Genomic DNA, 19,115 nt, shown 5'->3' on the forward strand with positions numbered 1-19,115 from the left:
ATTTTCTTATCCTCCACCGCCCCACCGCCTCCACCTTATCTCATCGTCGGCGACTGGCGCTCTTCGCCTAGTCGTCGTCGGCGAGTCTAGTTCTCCAGTCCGTTTCCTTTCTAGTTTTTTTAATTTTCGTTTTTGCTCTGTTGGTGAAGAATTCAGAGGTCCTCTTCGGTGGTATCATTTTATTGGGTTCATCGTCAAGTGTTTGCGACTAGCTTCAACAAATTAAGAACCAAAGGCTAGTCTTAACGCCGTCATCGAAAGAAATTTCGTAAATTAATTCCCGACGGTAAAGGTGAAGTTAAGGGTAGGGTTTCCTCGCACATCCAAGGTTAGGTGTAGTGAGGGGTTCGTTGGGTTGCCATTGACGATTGTTTTTGGTGTTGGGTTGGGTTCCTGCCAGTGAGGTTTGATCAGTCATTCGTTGCTTTTCCTCTGTTTTCTCGTCAGTTTGTGCACTTTTAGTTGTTTTTGGTTTTGCTTTGTTTTATTTATGTTGCTTTTGTTTAAGTTGCTTGTTGTTTGGGTTTTTGTTCTTAAATAATCCTCTTTCTCAGCTTGGTCATGAGTTAGAGTTCCTTAGAATAGTTCTAGCTTTGGAAGTTAACGAAGTGTTGTCGTGGTCTTTTGAGCCTTGTTGGTTGGTTTTAAGGGTTGTAAGATTAAGTTATCCCTTATTAGTTGGGTTGGTGGTCCTATTAGTAGCCTTGTTGGGGTGTGAATGTGTTCCCCTCGTAGTTAAAACTATTCTCCGAGGGGTGAAGTTATTTGCGCAGATGGATAGGTTTCCTTGCATATGGAATTTGCAGGAGGAGTGTGGTGTTGAGGGAAGAATTTGGTTTGCGGGTCTTGTTGCTTGGTTATGGGATGATATGGGCATTCATACAATTGCTATCACCCCTTTGTTAGTTTGGGTGATGACAAGGTCAGTCATCGTTGTTAATTCATATCTTGAAGGGGGCTACCCATCTTTGATGATCGGGTCAAGCAAAGTCCTCCATTTTCTTGCATTTTCTATTGGTAGAGTTGCAAGAAGAGAAACTGCATTTGGATGCATGGTTTCTCATAGAGTCGTTAAAGAAAATGACTCTATAGGTTGTGTTCCCAGACTCCTAGGATGCAGATGTGTTTTTCAACCCCTAGGAGTGGAATGGTGTTCTAGGTTCGTTCTTCAGCACCAGGATGCATATTTCGGGTTCTTCCGTCTCCTATCTATTTCCATCATGAGTTTCCTTCGCTGTCACTGCCAGTTCGGGTTCTCTTCAATGTTTATGATCTGTGCTCTTAGTCCATCTCGACTGTTTCAGTTAATTTGGCTTCTCTTGGTCCATGGTAGGGATGTGGTTCGGTTTTCTTGGTTGTCCGGGCTCAGCAGCTATTGGTTTGCTGCAAGACTCTTTCAGTGTGTTGTTTTCTTCGTTCTTCCTGTAATGGGTATGGTTATTAGTGTGTTTCTTTTAGGTTGTTTAGTGTTCAATTTTAGGTTGTAATACTGTTTTGCGTTAATAGTATCTTTTGTCAAAAAAAAAAAAAGAAAAAGATTAGAGATAACGTGAAAATGAATGAGAAAAACCAACACAAACCCCCTAACTTAAAAAAAACTAGCACAAACTAAAGAGAAAAGACTAAACTTACCTAACAAACCAGTTGAGCTGAACTGGAGTGTAGGGCTGGTAATTTCACCCGAACCCATGGATAACCGAACCACCCGATCCGATTAAATGGATGAAAACCCGACAAAACACGGATTTTATACGGATGATGGATGGATCGGGTGATGGATCGGGTCGGATTCGGGTGGAGCTTCATCCATCCATCACCCAACCCATCCATCCATCTACTTATATTTTTTTTACAAAATTTCAAATATTTTTTTACCTATTTGTAATACTACATAAGTATATACTTCATATATACTAGTAATATAAGTTAAACTTCGTATAATAGTGTGAATGTTGGAAAATTTAAATATTTTGTCAACTATGTATCAAATAATTAGTTTATGTATATTAGTATTATGATTAAAGGATGGTGTATTTTATTTCACCCATTATTCACCCGATCCATCCGCGGATGATGGATGGATTGGATGTGGATGAAGAATTAAATAGTGATGGATGGGTTGGATGACGGATGGATCGTTGGCGGATGGAGGTGGATTAAGCTCCATCCGATTCACCTCCGATCCATTGCCAGCCCTACTGGAGTGCAAGCTTCTGCAAATAGGCTCTTAAATGGGTTGTTGCCGGCGACAAGAGGAGCTGGAATGGCCGTCGACAAGCTGCCAATCAGGAAAGAAAAGTAGTTTGCTGCCTTCGTGGTTAGGATGGTTGGGAGTCTGCTGCCTTCCTGGTTAGGATGGTTGGGAGTCTGCTGCCTTCCTGCCAATCAGTAAAGAAAAAATTTGCTAACTATTTTTAACACTAGTCCTGTAATTCCATGAGTATACAAAACCAAGAATCATAATTACCACTAGCGATTAAAAAAAATGTACGTTGCAGATCAAAACACACGACTTTGCTTTCACATAAATTAACAAATTCAACTACATCAATGTGAATCAAACTACATTGACTACAAATTGGGAAAATTTTAAAATTAAGAATCCAAACAAAATCAGAAGCATTGAATTCACAAGTAAAGAACTTGAACAGGTATAATCTGCATTCTCTTGAGGGACTCAGGGGCTTCCATTTACGTTGCTCCATCAATGTCTACCTGCACAAAACTTCACAAACAACACTATGTTAGTATCAGTCAAAGTAAAAACACATTTACATAGAGCTATATACGAATGGCATGTAGCATAAAACAGAACGAAAATGCTAGAAATTCATCAACAACATTCAAACATTACTCCAATCAATTTGTTCAAAATATCAAACAAACTTCATAGCTTATAACAAGTCTATATTCACAAGGTTATGTCTGTCATGTTAATTTGTTGGTAAATTTATTTTCATCAACAAAGCAAAATGGAGTACTAGTAATTGACTTATAAAACTACATAACACTACGAGTTCTATGACAAAATTTTAGAATTATAGGCACGTTTAAAAAGAAAAAGGGTGTAATAAAACACTTGAGTACAGAGAATAAGGCTTCAATCAAAGTGGTATTGTGCCATTTGTCAGATTTTGCTTCCTCAACTTAAAAGAGGCATTTCCCCCTTCCCTAGCTACACTGCTGTTAAAGACTCCTAGTTAATCTCGATAATCAATAAGACAATCCAATTTATTTGGGCGGGTAGATTAGAAGTGTGTGGCTGTCTTTTAAGATGGTGCAAAAGTTATTAGTAGTGGTGGGAAGATCGATCTCAACCTCAAGTATTACGAGACATCAATTATAACAGTCTAACTCTGTTAGTACAGAGTATTAATTTGAGATAATTTAGTAACCTACTTAGTAATGAAATGACTCTTTCTGATACCGCCTAGAATTAAGGCTTTGTTTAGCACCGTAGTACTAAGATGGCAACCAACTAATTACAACATAACACGAGCAAAATTTACTAGTCTTCTAAGATGCATATCCAAATCTATACTAAGGGTCTGTTCTCATTGACTGAACTTAGCTAAACTGAACTGAACTGAGTTGAGCAGAACTGAACTGAACTTATTAATTAGTGATTTTTAACTAAGGATTAGTGATCTTTGATTATTTATTATTATACATATGTGTATATACAAATATAAATACTAAAATATTTAAGAAAAATATACTATATAATTAAAATATTTTTTTTTTGAAAAGGTCGAAGAACTAAACGATTATGAAAATGTGTATCAAAAAAATATAACCATTTGAACAATGAATTGTATCATTATTATTATTATTATTATTATTATTATTATTATTATTATTATTATTATTATTATTATTATTATTATTATTATTATTGTCATTGTTGTAATAAGAGGTTAAAAGAATGAAATTTGGCTTTATATCATTAGACATAAACTGAACTGAACTGAACTGAACTTATTAAAACTGAGCTGAAATGAACTGAATTGAAATGAACTGAAAATAAACGTATGAGAACAGGCCCTAAATGGGTCTTCTATCTTTTGGTGATTTTACTAATAACAAAATTTACTAATGATTGTGACAACAAAGTTATTTTAATGTTAGAGAATAGATATAAACTTGATAAATAAAGGAAGCATATAGACCTCATCACATTACATATCCCACTTCATGTTTTAACGTTGCAAGAGTGCATGCCAAGGTTTAAAACTTGACAAGTTTATAACAACTACCATCTACTTTTGTAAAGTAAAAACATCAATCAACTTCAGGTTTTTCTAACTTTGACATTAACAAGCAGATTCAAATGGCATTGGATTCCACATTTAAACTATATTAGACAAATGAACTTGACTTCTGATATACTAATGCAATCCTTCCATGAATTTTCACCATTTCAACCCATCTTATCCAACATTTCAATGAAAAGGACTAATACTGATAGGCTAAAGATGGCATCCGCGATATACATAATAAGTGGGGTATTAATGACTTACAACAACAACAATCAAAGTCTTAATCCCCAAAAAATTAATGCTAAGTAACATGTTAAGGAATTAAATGTAAGTAGATGGTAGTTGTTAAATTGTAAGTAACAAGATTAAATGTAGAATAAAAGACATAAAATACAGTAGTAAAAGATGAAAAAATTGATAAACTAGAACAGGTAAGAAAAAATAAATAAATAAATAAATAAAAGCTTTAGATTATTATCTATATTTACTAATAATTTATTTATTTTATATATAGATGGTACAAAGTCAAAGGTTTAGTAGTAAACAAAATTCATGTTTCTGTTGATGTCAAAGAGATTTTTTTTTTTTTATCTAATTGAGTTTATGTACGGCTCAACTTTTCCAAGCAAATGTATTGCTTATTTCATAATTCTTCATATCAAATTATATCACATCAAATCATTTTTGTAATTGTGTTTTTTTGTTAATGAAAATACTTTAAATACTTTAATAAATTGTAAATTCAAAAAAATTAATAAAATAAAATAAACTTAAATAACACATTCATACAAATTTAACATCTAATCTAAATATATTTCTTCTTAAAAATACCATATAAATAAACCATTTTGTCAAATTTGAAAATTAAATAGATTAGATTAGAAAATTCACATCACATCAAATTTAATTAGAAAAATTCAAATCAAATCATATCATATCAAATAAAATAAACAGACAAAATTAAAATAGACAGTGACAAGACAATATATCACTATTCATTAGAGATAGGGTCTACTTAGTATCATTCCTAATATGCAAGACAATACTTCACTATCCTAAACGGATATGGTCCACTAGTGACTAGATAAGAACAATAACCATCAAAACCTATCATCTTATTCAAACTTATGTTACGTGTTTGATGTCTCAGTTTTAGAAATTGTTTGGTTGCAATGGGAATTAACTTTTCATGATAATTTACAGTTTATGGGAAATTATTTCCTTCTTCAAATTCTTAGAAAATTGTTTTACTTTGTTTGATTGACATTAGGAAAATTACAATTCCTAGAAAATTTGAATGACCTAGGGGGAGGTGGGTAAGTGAATTCCCACATTATGTGGGAAATTGAAATTCCTAGGAATTTTTATTTCCTCCATTTTGCACTTTTTTGATTAACCAAACAACACATCAATAATGCATTTCCTAGGAATTTTGAGTGCCTACATAAAATTGTTACAATCAAACGAGACCTTAGAGTATTTATGTGGTTAAACTGCACCCAAGTCCTAACTTATTACTTCTCTAGTTCTCTCATGTAATCAATATAATACTTGTCAACTAATTTGTTTCAGTTGATTTTCCAATTGCCAATGATTTTGACGCATTCAATTTGCATTGAGTCACATTACACAAACATATACTCGTATTAGAGATAGCAATTAGTGGTCTAATAATTAATAACTCATTTGACCTTTGAAAGTCCTTATCACTTCCATATCTGGCATACTTAGTGTCTTGATCCAAACTTGGTGCCTCTCTTATGTCATCTAGCAAAAAATCTCAATATAATTAAATGTCTTTACAATGATTACTTGAGAGCATAATTATTATGTATATGCAGATCAAAATCTAGATTAAGTCACTTACAATTAGGCAGTGTGTTTCGTGTTAGGTTAGTTTCGTGGACAACTCTACTAGTTTCCAACTTTCTATCCATAATTCCAACCTTAAAAGTGCCATGTCAACTGCTATAATCATGATCCTAGGATCCTCTAGTATTTTAATATTTTAATAAAACCACGATCATAATTGTTAATTTGTTATATGGTTAATAACATAAAAGTTAGAGATCACTTAGAGAACATATTTATGAAAAATCTTTTGTGACATTAGTTTCACATGTCGTGTTCATACGTATTTTAAAAATCAAAGGAGTGCTTTCTATATAATTATAAAATTTATTCAATATTTTTATATTCGTCTTATTTGTTGTGATGAATGGTCATTTCATGATTATATTTACAAGACAGACTCCCTCGTTCGTGATTTGTTAGAATATTAATTAAAAAGAACATCCCACAAAGAGAAATGGTGGGGAAGAAGGCAGAGGAATCAAGTGTAATGAAGCCTAATAGAGGCCCCAGATAGAACCTTGAGAAAATTGGACAACCACCAGTTCAAAATGAACAGCTAAACAATGTAATCAAGATAAAGTCACTTTAATTCTTTCAAAGTTTACAAAGGACAAAGAAATGACACCACATACACTTATTATTCAACACTTTAAAAGTATAGTTTGATGGAATTGGTAGTGGCTGAAAGTTATTGGTTGGCCTATTGTGGGTACAAGTAAAACCTTAAAAGGATAGTGAGAATCTAAGGGCAATACAGGGGAAGTATGGAAACAAGAATTATACCCAAGATAACAAAATTTACTACAGCAAAACAGAAAAGAAACAACTGCTTGAACAGAAATAAAGAGACAATAAAAGCTGAAGTGACATGGGGATGAAGAAGAGCTTACAATAAAGGCATTTAGAATTATGTTACACAAGTAATAACAACCATAGATATGCCAAATTCCCAATTAGTCTAAGTTCTAAAGCACTTTTTTTTTTTTTTTTTTTTTTTGTCACAATCCTAAATATTCTAGGACTAAGACTTTGTTTTTGTAAATAAGTCCTACAATGTAAATTACATATGGGACTGAATGATTCAAACCTGTGACCTATCAAACACATTCCCTCAAATATAACCACTAAGTCGATACCTCATCAATGTAAATTCAAGGCATAATATTATAATAACACCTTGATTCTTCACTTAATTATCTATAATCTTCTCTATAAGAGCTGAGTCTTGGTAATGTCAAACTCTTATAAACATAACCAAGGGTCAAGAATCAAGATATTTCACTTACACTATGTTTCAACCTCTTATGTTGGGAACCTGACTCTAAGCCCAATGAACGACACTCTCACCATATAAATGGATACACGAAAGAGTTTGCAGCTACAAAGTTACAAACACATGCAAATCAAATCAAAGTAACATGAAAATTTTGTAGACTTACAACAATGGTAAACAACAATTTATCAAATTGAGGTCATACTGTCAAAGTGAATACCATTGTATAGACTATGAACATGCAGTCTAGTCTTTTTCATAGATACGAAGTATTTCATGACACTTTTTATTTTACAAATGATCTCCAACACGTGTTGTAGACCATAATTACTAGTCCCTTCTCTACAATTCTATAAAAATATAGACTTCCCAACCTATGCCTTGACTAAGAGTTCATCTTCAATTGCTATAGAAAAACATTAATCTTCAATTTAGGGCTCATTCAATATTAATATCTACAGCTTGTTTGACATCGTTTTTGGTTTTTAATTTTCTGTTTTTTTTTTTAAAAAAAACAAAAAAAGAAAACAAGAATCAAGAAAAAGGTGTTTCTTCTTTTTTATTGTCAGTTTTCAAAATATGATTTTTATAAGTTTGACTAATTTTTTATTTATTATATGACATATATCATATGGTTTTTAAAAAAACATAAAACAAAAAACCACTATAATGTCAAATGAGCCCGTTTTAGTTTTTTGGTTTTTTTTGTCTTTAAAGTCATATAATATATGACATATGTTATAAAATGATTCGAAACTAGTTTGACTCATTAAACTCATGATTATGAAGAAAACTGATTACAGAATAGTGAATAATACTTTTTATCATTTGATAATCTGATATGAGCTTTATGTTTCTCATTTGGTCTAAAATAAATGCTAAGAACCTTAAATAAAGTGAATTAAATAAAGCATTACATCTAATCCCCACTTTTGTCCCTATTTTTCACTCTATACAGGTACTCCAATAATTTATTTTTATTCTTTTAAGTTTTAATACTTTTTTACTTAAATATGTAGAGACAAGTCTTACTTTGACCACAATTTTTAAAAGGCGAGATTTGCCTCAACAACACGAATTTCTAACAAGGCGCACGTAACAACATGAACTTTGACTAATAACTATAACAACACAAATCTTTTCATTGGGTGCACAAAATATTATAAATGAAATTCAAAATAGAGATTTTTTTGAAGACAAGGATATAGATAGTCACAGTTGTATCTTGGCAAATATGCAAATTCAACTCTAGCTTATAAAAACACACAGCGGGAGTAATACTTTAAAATTGTCAAAAATCATCTCGGATTGTGTAACCTCAATTTGCATGCAGTAAAAATGAACATATAAGGTGTTTAGAGTCATTTTACTTGAGTCAATTTTAATCAAATTTGGCAAAAAATTTATCAAAATACATCAATTTACGTGCTATAAAATGTCTCTATTAAGGTCTTGTGTTAATTTGGACATGAAGGACTAAATTTGATGTCAAAATTTGCAAAAAATTAATAACTTTTTAAAGATTACGCGTCTTCAACAAAATCCACCTACATTGGGTTTCATTTATGATATTTTGTGCACCCGATGAAGAAGTTGATGCTTTTACGACTATTAGTCAAAATTCATGCTGCTGCATACAACTTGTTAAAAGTTCTTGCTATTTGGCCAATTTTGCCTTTTTAAAAATTTACTAGAAAAAAAAATGTGTGAAAAACATCCGCTTTAGATAACTACAATTAATTATTGGAGTACTTCCTTTGTTACAAAATGAATGCATCACTTTGACTACACACGGTTAAATGAAACATTATTTTTTTATTAACTTTATATTGTACAAGTAAAGCAAGTGAGTGGTTTATATAGGAATTTTTGTGAGAAACTATCAAAAGAAACCTAGATTTTGTGAGAAACTATAAAAAAAAAAAAATCTAGATTTTGTGAGAAACTATATAATATAAAAATGTTGTAAGAAACTATCTCTTAAAGGGTAAAATGCTGTAAAATATTACCCGTGTCGAATTCCATTTGTTTTCATTGTTAACCCACCTCAAAACATCATCGAAATCACCACAATGGTTGGCTTTCTTAGTAGTAACACAATTATAGGGTGGTTAGAGATATTCCAAGTTGGATGAGGTAGTTTCGAGCTACGGGATGGTGGATTTTGGGGGAAGTGCTAGTGGTTTTAGGGTTGGAGGGTGGTTTCAAGTGTTCAGGTTTTGTTGGTTTTAGAGATGAAAGCAGTGGTTTCGAGTGTGTTTTGAAATGGGTTAATGTTGGATTAGCGACAGAAATCCAGGCAGAGGTTGTAGTTTATAACATTTTAAATTTTACTTCCTCTATTTTTAAATACTTGCTTCATTTCTCCATACGCAAAATTTTAGGAGAAATTATAAAATATGAAGGTAGTGGGGTAGGTGGAAGAATAAAAAATTATAAAAAACAAAAATAGTTGAGAGAATTGAAGTAGAGAAATTATGAAATTAATAAAATATAATTTATGTTGGGTCCAATAGGTGAGAGAATTGAATTAAAAATTATAAAAACTTTCCAAATAAGAAAATAAAGCAAGTATTTAAAACGGCCGAAAATGGAGAGTTGAGCAAGTATTTAAAACGGAAGGAGTATTAAATAAGTAGTTTCTCACTACATTTTTTTATTAAATAATTTCTTACAAAATTTCTATTTTAGTAAATAGTTTTCGACTAAAATCCATTTATATTCACATATTTTACTATATTGCAACAAATGTCTTTTATAGCAAGTTACAAATATTGCAACGTTACCTTTTTTGTACATATTTTCTTTCTTTCTTTCTTCGTCACATGAGTCAATCTTTATTTTTACGAAAAATGGAAATAAATAATCCCACCTTTGGGTGGTTTGACAATAATAATCCCACCTTTTGATTATTACGAGATAATCCCACCTTGGTATGTATGTTATTTTCTTTTAATAGACCTTGACTTGTTGGTGACCTATTTTTATAAGTTATATGCCACTTGTTAGATTTTAATAGGTTCATTTTATTTTTTAAAATAATACAAAAAAACAAAAATTAAAAAAAAAAAAAAAGAACCACCACCCACCCCACCGTGAAAACCTAGCCCCTACCCGGCGGGCCGCACTCTTAGCCATCAAAAACGGCCAGCCGGCACCAAGGTTGTGTTTTTAGGGCGTTTAAAGAGGATTTTCGAGGCTGAGATGGGGGTTTTCTGTGTAGTTAAGGAGGTTGGGTAGGATTTTTCGGGCTGGGATGGAGTTCGACGGTGATGGTTGTGGTGGTTATGGAGGTTTTCGGGGTGGGATTTGGTTCAGGGATTGATTTCGGTGGTGGTTATGGTGGTTTCGGGGTGGCAATTAGTGCATGGGGGTGATTTTGGTGCTGGCTATGATAGTTATGAAGGTGGGATTTGGGTCAAGGGGTTCTGGCCGGCCGTTGGGGGGTTTAGGGTGGCGGCCGGCCGATTTTTGGTGGGGTTATGGTTTCACTATGGTTTCACGGTGGTTGGGGAAGGTTGTGGGTTTTTTATTTTTAATTTTTTTTACTTGTTTTTGTTTTTAATTTTTTTTTATTTTGGCCAATTTCTAGGCGACACGAGGCTTTACAAAAAATAAAAAAAACATTTAACCTGTACCTGTTTAAGAGGTTGTGGGTAAAAAGGTCTGTTAAAAGAAAATGACATATCAAGGTGGGATTGTCTCGTAATAATCAAAACGTGGGATTGTTATTGTCAGACTACGCACCGGTGAGATTATTTATTTCCATTTTTCCTTATTTTTATCTATTCTTTTTTTTTTTTCCCTTAAAATCCATTACCCATCCCCAAATTGCAATTTTTTGAGAAATTGAAAATTATAAGAAAATTTTTAAATTACCACCCAAAAATTTATCCATTTTCAAAATAACCATCCGTTTAAATTTTTATTTTAATTTACCACCTCTTAAATTAAAAAACTATTTAGATTTCCACCCATTTTAAAATTCCGGTGAATTTTTGTTATGTGGACCCACCCAACGGCAACTAACGGCTATGCCTAAGCATTACAATCAGCCTTGTTTTCACTCCACCTCTCTCTTAAACCAGTTTATTGAGTACAACACAACCTAAAACCAAAAGAAAACAACTAAAAAAACCAAGAGCTTGCTGTCTGAATTGCAACTACTACTACTACTACTGATTGTCTTCTTCCTGTCACCACTAAGAGTCATTGGGTGGGGTCCACATAAGAGAAATCCACCAGAATTTGTAAATGAGTGGTAATTTGAGTAGTTTTTTAATTTAAGGGGTGGTAAAATAAAATAAAAAATTAAACGCATGGTTATTTTGAAAATAGATATATTTTTTGGTGGTAATTTAAAATTTTTCCAAAATTATAAAGTCAACATATAACATATTTTAATGTTTTTTTTTTTTTCCAATGTATGTACTTCAGTGTTATAAAAATGTATACAAATAAAAAATTAAAAAATAAATAAAAATAAATAAATAAAATAAACTTGTACAATGTAAGATTATATGTATCCTTTCGAGTAAAGGCTAAGATTGTTTTTTCTTTTAATGATTGTGGGAACCGAAGGCATATCTTTGAGGACCTAGAAAGAGGACTATAACAAGACATCAAATTAAAATGGGTTCTAGGGTGTTAACTTTAAAATAAAAGTTTGAAGGAAAAATTAGTCAAGGAAAGATGTTTTAGGTTCAACTCAGTGTAGACGGCAGTACATCAAGGAAGAACCAAGCTATTAAATATTAATGGTGGCATCTGGGACATAAATAAAATTAGGTGCATTCTTGTAGATTTATTTTGATCTTGTACGCCCGTTAAATTGTACAATAATATTTTTATCAACCAAAAAATTGTACTCTGTAAAAATTTTGAAAAACCATAATGCATCACTTTTGTCGACCGGGCTATAGAAAATAAATATTGCTTTTTAAACGAGTTAAGCTAGAATACGGTTCCTCAACTTTAGTATTTATAGCATTTTGATCCCTCATTTTTCAAACGAAACAAATTAGTCCCTCAACCACCCATAACTTACTTTTTCGGTGGAAAAAAGATGAGTCACCAAAGTTTAAGGAATAAAGTGCCCATGTGGCAAAATATAAAATAATATTTAAAAAAAAGTTTAGAGATCTATCCTAATTAGCAAAAGTTTAAGAACCATGATTCATTAAATTTTTTATTTTTATTTTTTTTTGTCAGGTTTTGGGAATCTTTTAACTAACATTAATTTTTGTTTTCCATCAACATTAATATTTTGGTTATGATTTGCATTAATAAAACTATAGAATTTCCGAAAAAAAAAATAGGATTTTCCACCTTTTCTCACCCCACATCACCAATAACCTGCCACAAACACACAATCCCATCTCCACCAGTATGTAGCCTCACCACCGTCATTAATCAACCACGCAATCCAAACCTCCGGTTCGGTCGAACTATATTGCGCATGAGCTTGTATAAAATTAATAAAATCGGGAGGCCAAGATTAAATCACAAAATAAATCAAAGGCTGCAATTAAAAAATGGTGATTGCTGATGATCATTAATGAGGTGCAAAGTAGGGGATTATTTCCCCCAATTAGAGCAGCCAAACCGAAAGAAAAGAAGTGAAGGCTGACCCTTTTTTTTTTTTTTTAATTTTAATTTTCTTTATATTTTTTTTCCTCTTCCCTTCTTTCTTTATTTTTCCTTTTCCTATTTCTTTAATTCGAAGTATTTAATTTTTTTTTTGAAAGAAAGTCGAAGTATTTAATTTTTTAAGTCATTTTTAATTTTCTTCTTTAAACCTTTTAAGACATTTTTTTTAAAAAAAATGTTATTTAATGTTTTAAAAAAGCAAAAAATTTGGGTATGTTTTCTTTCATTTTAATCAAAATTTGTACATAATAAATAATAAATATTAGTAGCTGACCAAAAAAAATAAAATAAAATAAAAAATAATGATTTTTAATCCCTAAACAAATGCTAAATAGGATAAGTCCCTTAACTTTTACTTAGTTGGCAGCATACATCCTCAAACTTTGCTGATTTATAAGTTTCTCCACCAGAAATGGTGAGGCAAGGGTGGTAGAGGGACGAATTTGCCTCATTTGAAAGATAAGAGACCAAATATGCAACTAATGTCATAGTTCAAAGACCGTATTTTAGCTTATCTCCTTTTTAAACTATTAGAGAAATAGGTGTTACTAGTGTGATTAAATGATATTTACTCAATACAAAATAAATAACAATTCTTTAAAAGGTGAAAGTCGATTCAAACAATCTATAATTAATATACTCATTCAAAATCCTATTCAAGATGAAAGTCGATTCAAAAACTCTATAATTAATTAACCCATTCAAAATCCTAATCGAGGTGAAAGCCGATTCAAAAACTCTATAATTAATTAACCCATTAACAATCCTATTCAAGGTGAAAGTCCATTCAAAAACTCTATAATTAATTAACCCATTCAAAATTGTATCAGAGCACTGGATTTAACATGTGTAGAAGAACATACCAACCAATGACTAAAACAAGGTGGTTGCCAATTAATTACAAACACACATTGCAAACACATTGGGTATTTCAGACAAGAGTTTAATTGGGGAGCATATGTCATTGGGTTTCTAAATCCAACTCAAACCCCATATCTTCTGTGCAATTCTCTGTAAAGGTTTATTGGGTCACAAGGTGGATTATCAACACCTGTTTACTTACAATCTTATTTTAGGACAACAATTCAGCAACACAAATTTAAAATTCCAGACAACTAGCCGAATCCTAATCACCAAAATCCACGCATATAAATCATATAAGACAAACTATATAGTATAACAATAAGCATTTATACTTTGATAAAATACAACAACAATTATACATTACCAAATAACAAGAAGGTTTATTTATATTTTAATGATTACCAAAAAAGCTAAGCCTTTATTTTCACAGTACCATGAATTTATAATACGTCAATCCAAAAAGTAATAATGCAACAAGCAACTTTTGAAGGATCATATCAGAAAAATATGGCCCACAAGTGGAAAGTTTAGCAAAAGACTATCAATCAAACTGGTTAAATTTTACAGAAATGAAAAACAGTAAGACATTAAGATAAAATTTTAAAATAGGTTAAGGAAGGGTAGAACTTACAAACTGAATATGATTTGTGAAGAATTTTCAGTTCTTTCCTTTCCCCTTCTGGTCTGATAGCCGGTTTCCGTCACTGTAATAGAGCTGCAACCCTGGTGGCTGAAACTGCTGGTGGTGGTGGTGGTTTTCGATAATCGTTGGTGACGCGGAAGAAACTGTTGCATTGCTAAGGAAGAAGGGCAAGCTTGATCCGTCTGTAGTAGAAAACCTTTGGAGGTAAGGCAACAGAGACGGAGAATTGGACTGAAGGGTCCCCCTATTATTGAAACCAGCGGCTAAGCTGGGAGTAGGAGTAGAGGAAGAGGAAATGCTGAAATTTAAGTTATAGTCATTTCCTCCCCCACTCGCTCCGGGTGAGGCCGCTGCGTTTGCGACTTGTATTAGGTGTTGTTGGTCTGACATGAAGGGGAAATGCTGGTGTTGGTAAAGTTGATCATGGTGAGACTGATGCTGATGATTTTCCGACCCCCCAAAGGATGAAAGGGTCATCACTTGGGGGAGTGATGATGGATTGTTTCCCATTTGGATCTGACCTGCCCGAGATGAGGATAGGCCCATGAGTCCGGTCCCAAAGTAATCTGCCATAGGAGTTGTACTTGCAGCAGCTGCTGATGATAACCACTGATTGTTGTTACTGCCTCCTCCTCTTGAGTGTTTATGAAACAAATCTACTTCTGAATCTACACGGTGATGAGGCGAAGGGCTCGAGCTCGCTGCTGCTCCGTTGTTACTTTCATTCAGATTGCTCATACCTGCCGTCAATAACTGAGTGAAAGATGATGTTTGAGGCATTGAGCTTACATTCTGATGGTGTTGATTATGTTGATGGGAAGCAACACTAACCCTTGATGGTTCACCATCTCTTTCCTTATCCTTCGCCGTCCTCCTCTCCCTCGCTCTTTCCCTTGCCTTAACTCGGTTCTCAGACCGACATAGCGACAGACCAGATCCTTTACTTGTTTCCGAATTGTTGCTACAACACCCTGATTTTGTACTCATTTGTTGCTGGTTCTGACCATAACTAGGGTCACCATCTAACTCCACATCTGCTGAATCTACACCATTTAGAACAGGCTTACGTTCATCACTCAACTGCCTCGGAGTCTCCGGCGGAAAACTGCTAGTATTCAAAGACGGAAGATCGTTGATAGCATCTGCAGCCGCTTTAATCAGCCACTCAACCGCTTTACTTGGCTGGTCATACCCCAACCTGTCTTGCAGATCATAGAACTGGATTGCAGTAGTAACAGACAGTCTAACACGACGATCTCTTGGCCCTTTCGCCGTCAACACCTTACTATGACGGTCTTTCCCTCCACTCGCCCTTGAAACCCTAATTATCCTAGATGAAGGTTGCCACTGCCTCCCAAACCTGTTACTACTCCCCACTTGCATATCCCCTCCTACCCCTCCGCTGCTGCCGTTTCCCGTTACAGCAACGGGGTTGGTGGAGGTAGTGGTGGTGGGCACGATAGCCCGGCGGAGGTCTGTTTCCTCTACTTCATCTCCTCCTCGGCCGGCGTTGTCGTGCCCACCACTACCTCCCCCTCCTATCTTAGAAGTATCAATTCTACCATTAGAATTAACCCTAGAGTACTTGCAAGCTTGTTGTGAACTCTGAATCTCGTCCACCTCCATACCATCCCACTTTCATAATAACCACAAATAAATATCAGCTTTTTTTTCTTTCTTTTGCTCCTCCTTCCTACTTGCCTCTTTTCCTCCCAGCTGTCAGAAGTGTGAGCAATAAAAGTAAAAAAATAAAAGAAAATAGATATTTCAGTTTTTTTCTCTCTTATTTTTTTTCTTTAGAATTTTGAGGGTGGTGAGGCTGTTATTAGTATGTCCTATCTCTTATGCATTGATGACGATGTATCAGAGTTATTGTGGCTTTTTCTGCAACAAAGAAAAAAAAAAAGAAAAAATAAATAAATACATAGAAGAAAAAACATAAAACGAAAATATAAAAAATGCTTTAATCACAATTCAGAATTCAGTATGTACTGCTGCTGAAACACTGCTACAGTAAGCAGCCTCTTGTCTCTTTAAAGCAAGCTCTTTTTTATTTTTCTGCAGTGATAAATAATTAATCAACAAAATTCAAAACAAAAACTGAAGCACTTCAACAGCACACAATAACCACTAACCGCACTCGGTATTGTATGTTATTATTACATTACAACAATGTAAATTTATTATTTTCATTAAATGCAATAAAAAATAATTTCTTAAAAATAGAAAATGTACAAGTATTAGTACATTTTTAATAAAAAGAATGGAAATGAAAGTATAAAAAGGAGCGTCAGATACTAAGTTAACAATAATAATAATTTATAATAAAAATTCAAGCAGTACAAGTACTAAAGAGAGTGTAATAAGCTAGTATGAAGTTGGTTTCAAAAAAAAAAAAAAAAAAAAGGCTATTATGAAGTTATTTTTAGTTTAGACATAGGTAGATAGCTAAGTTAGTACAGTAGCTAGTGAGGTGTAAGTTGAGATCTGAAATTGTTTATAGTTAAGCACATACCTAAAACCAAGACTTTTTTATGCTCTCGAAAAAGCTAATTAACCCCAAAAAGCCTATTTTTTCTCTCCCTTTCTCTCTCTAAGCTAAACAACAATAATATTAATAACCTTTGATCATCATCATATTATCAAAGTTTCTTTCAGCTTTTTCTGGTTTAGATTGGGATTAATGGCTATGATAATTACTCATATTAATTTAGCTAGCTTAATTAGCTGTAAATATTTTTTTTTAAAGACGACAGTGACGACGACGAGGGCATTAATACAAGCTTTAAATTTACCTGCGTAATTACTAGCTCTCAGGTTCTTGGATCTACAACTTTCGCAATACTCTTTCTAACCTGTTGAACCAAAATTTTAAGATTATTATTTAGAATAAAGATCTTAATTAAATTTTAATATAAATGGGAATTTCCTAATTAAAATTAAGCTCCAAAAAATGCGGAAAGATAGAAAATAAAATTACCCAAATAAATAAAGCATTAATGTGAAGAGAAATCAGTTAATTCAGTTGTAATAAGGAAAATGAAGAAAGAAAGGGGAAAGAGTAGGGTTTGAAATTTGAATGTTTTTGTTGTGTCGGGAGAATTAAATTTTAAAATTAATTAATATTTTTTATTTGAATTAATAAAATGAGTTGCCGGATAATGAGTGAACAGTAGGAAAAATGAAGGAAAAAGAGAGAAAGAGAAGGTGTGTTTGTATGTATATGTATGTGCTCGAGGATCAATGCCCTAAGCTTTCCCCCATTTGAGCAACCACCGGTCTTATCGGGAAAGGACAGACGACACTTCACCGTTTCTACCCCCTTAAATATCTCTCTTTTACATTCCGATTTTGCCCTTTATTATGTTATTTTTACGGGTATTTCACCAAATGCCACTAATTACTTACAAAATTCACCAAATGTCATTAAAGTTTTCAAAGTTCACCAAATACCACTGACAAACAATACAATGACACCTCGTGCGACTAATAGCATATGGACGTTAGTTTTCCGTTAATGCAATTCTTATTTCACCAAATGTCATTACTTAGGAAAATTATTTCATCAAATGCCTTTACTTTTTAAAATTAATACACAATAATTATTTATTTTAATGAATAAAAATAATACTTTTTTCGATTTTCGTGACGAATATTGTTCCGGTAAGGTTTTGGGGGTCATTTTGACCCTTTATGGATACAAATTAAACTCGAAATTGGCAAAAAAAAAACGTAAATACCCTGTTTTGCATTTTTTTCCGAAAAAAAAAATTACGATATCGACATACAAAACGGGGCATATATGTTATTTTTTAGTCAATTCCGAGCTTATTTTGTTATCATAAAGGATCAAAATGACCCCCAAAATCTTACCCGATCAATTTTGATGGTTAAAAAATAACGACACGTTAATCAAAATATTTTTCAACACACAAAACGGAGCATTTACGTTACTTTTTTTGTCAATTTTGAGCTTAATTTGTACCCATAAAGGATCAAAATGACCCCCAAAACTATACCCGAGCAATTTTTGCCACAAAAATGAAGAAAAAAAATATTATTTTTATTAATTAAAATAAATAATTAAAATGAACCAATCATATTATAACACGTGTCAAGATTTAATCTTAATGACTAACGGAGTTAACGGCCGTTAGTCATTAATGTCATTTGGTGAATTTTTTAAGTACTCAGTGGCATTTGGTGAAATAGTCGTTATTTTTAAGATGTAACAATAGAATTTAAACAATTAGTGATGGTAAAATAAATGGCTTTTTGTCAAAAACTACCTAATACAACCTAAAATTTGTGAAAAACTACCTAATCAAAAAAATGTTGTAAGAAACTACTTTATAAAAGGTAAAATGTTATAGGGTACTACCTTTGGCCAAATTTCCATCGTTAATCTAATTTTAGGCGATAACCTACCTCAAAACACTCGAAAAACCACCAAAAAGGTTGCTTTCAAGGTGGTAAGGTTATTTTTGGGGTGGTTAGAAGATATTCCGAGTTGTTGAGGGTGGTTTAATTTCGTGATTCGGGATGCTGATTTTTGGGGTTAGAGATGGTGGTT

General features: G+C 32.8%; 1 protein-coding gene across 3 annotated transcripts; it reads right to left on the minus strand.

The window, feature by feature from the left end:
* Positions 1 to 2,492: 2,492 nt before the first annotated feature.
* Positions 2,493 to 17,747, minus strand: LOC145580166 (transcription factor TCP2-like). 3 transcript variants are annotated; one of them, XM_081637552.1, is made up of 5 exons: positions 17,523 to 17,747; positions 17,338 to 17,397; positions 16,535 to 16,600; positions 14,531 to 16,426; positions 2,493 to 2,715 (listed from the first exon to the last, which is right to left on the minus strand). In XM_081637552.1, exon 4 carries the CDS (start codon positions 16,166 to 16,168, stop codon positions 14,558 to 14,560), a length of 1,611 nt encoding a protein of 536 aa, XP_081493678.1. In that variant the 5' UTR covers positions 16,169 to 16,426; positions 16,535 to 16,600; positions 17,338 to 17,397; positions 17,523 to 17,747; the 3' UTR covers positions 2,493 to 2,715; positions 14,531 to 14,557. The 3 variants fall into 3 exon arrangements, with proteins under 3 accessions (XP_081493678.1, XP_081493676.1, XP_081493677.1); XM_081637550.1 differs by having other exon boundaries at positions 2,493 to 2,725; positions 17,523 to 17,745; XM_081637551.1 differs by lacking the exon at positions 16,535 to 16,600 and having other exon boundaries at positions 2,493 to 2,725; positions 17,523 to 17,745.
* Positions 17,748 to 19,115: the final 1,368 nt, after the last annotated feature.

This window comes from Chenopodium album, chromosome 14, assembly GCF_948465745.1.
Source record: "Chenopodium album chromosome 14, dcCheAlbu1.1, whole genome shotgun sequence".
NCBI lineage: Eukaryota > Viridiplantae > Streptophyta > Magnoliopsida > Caryophyllales > Amaranthaceae > Chenopodium > Chenopodium album.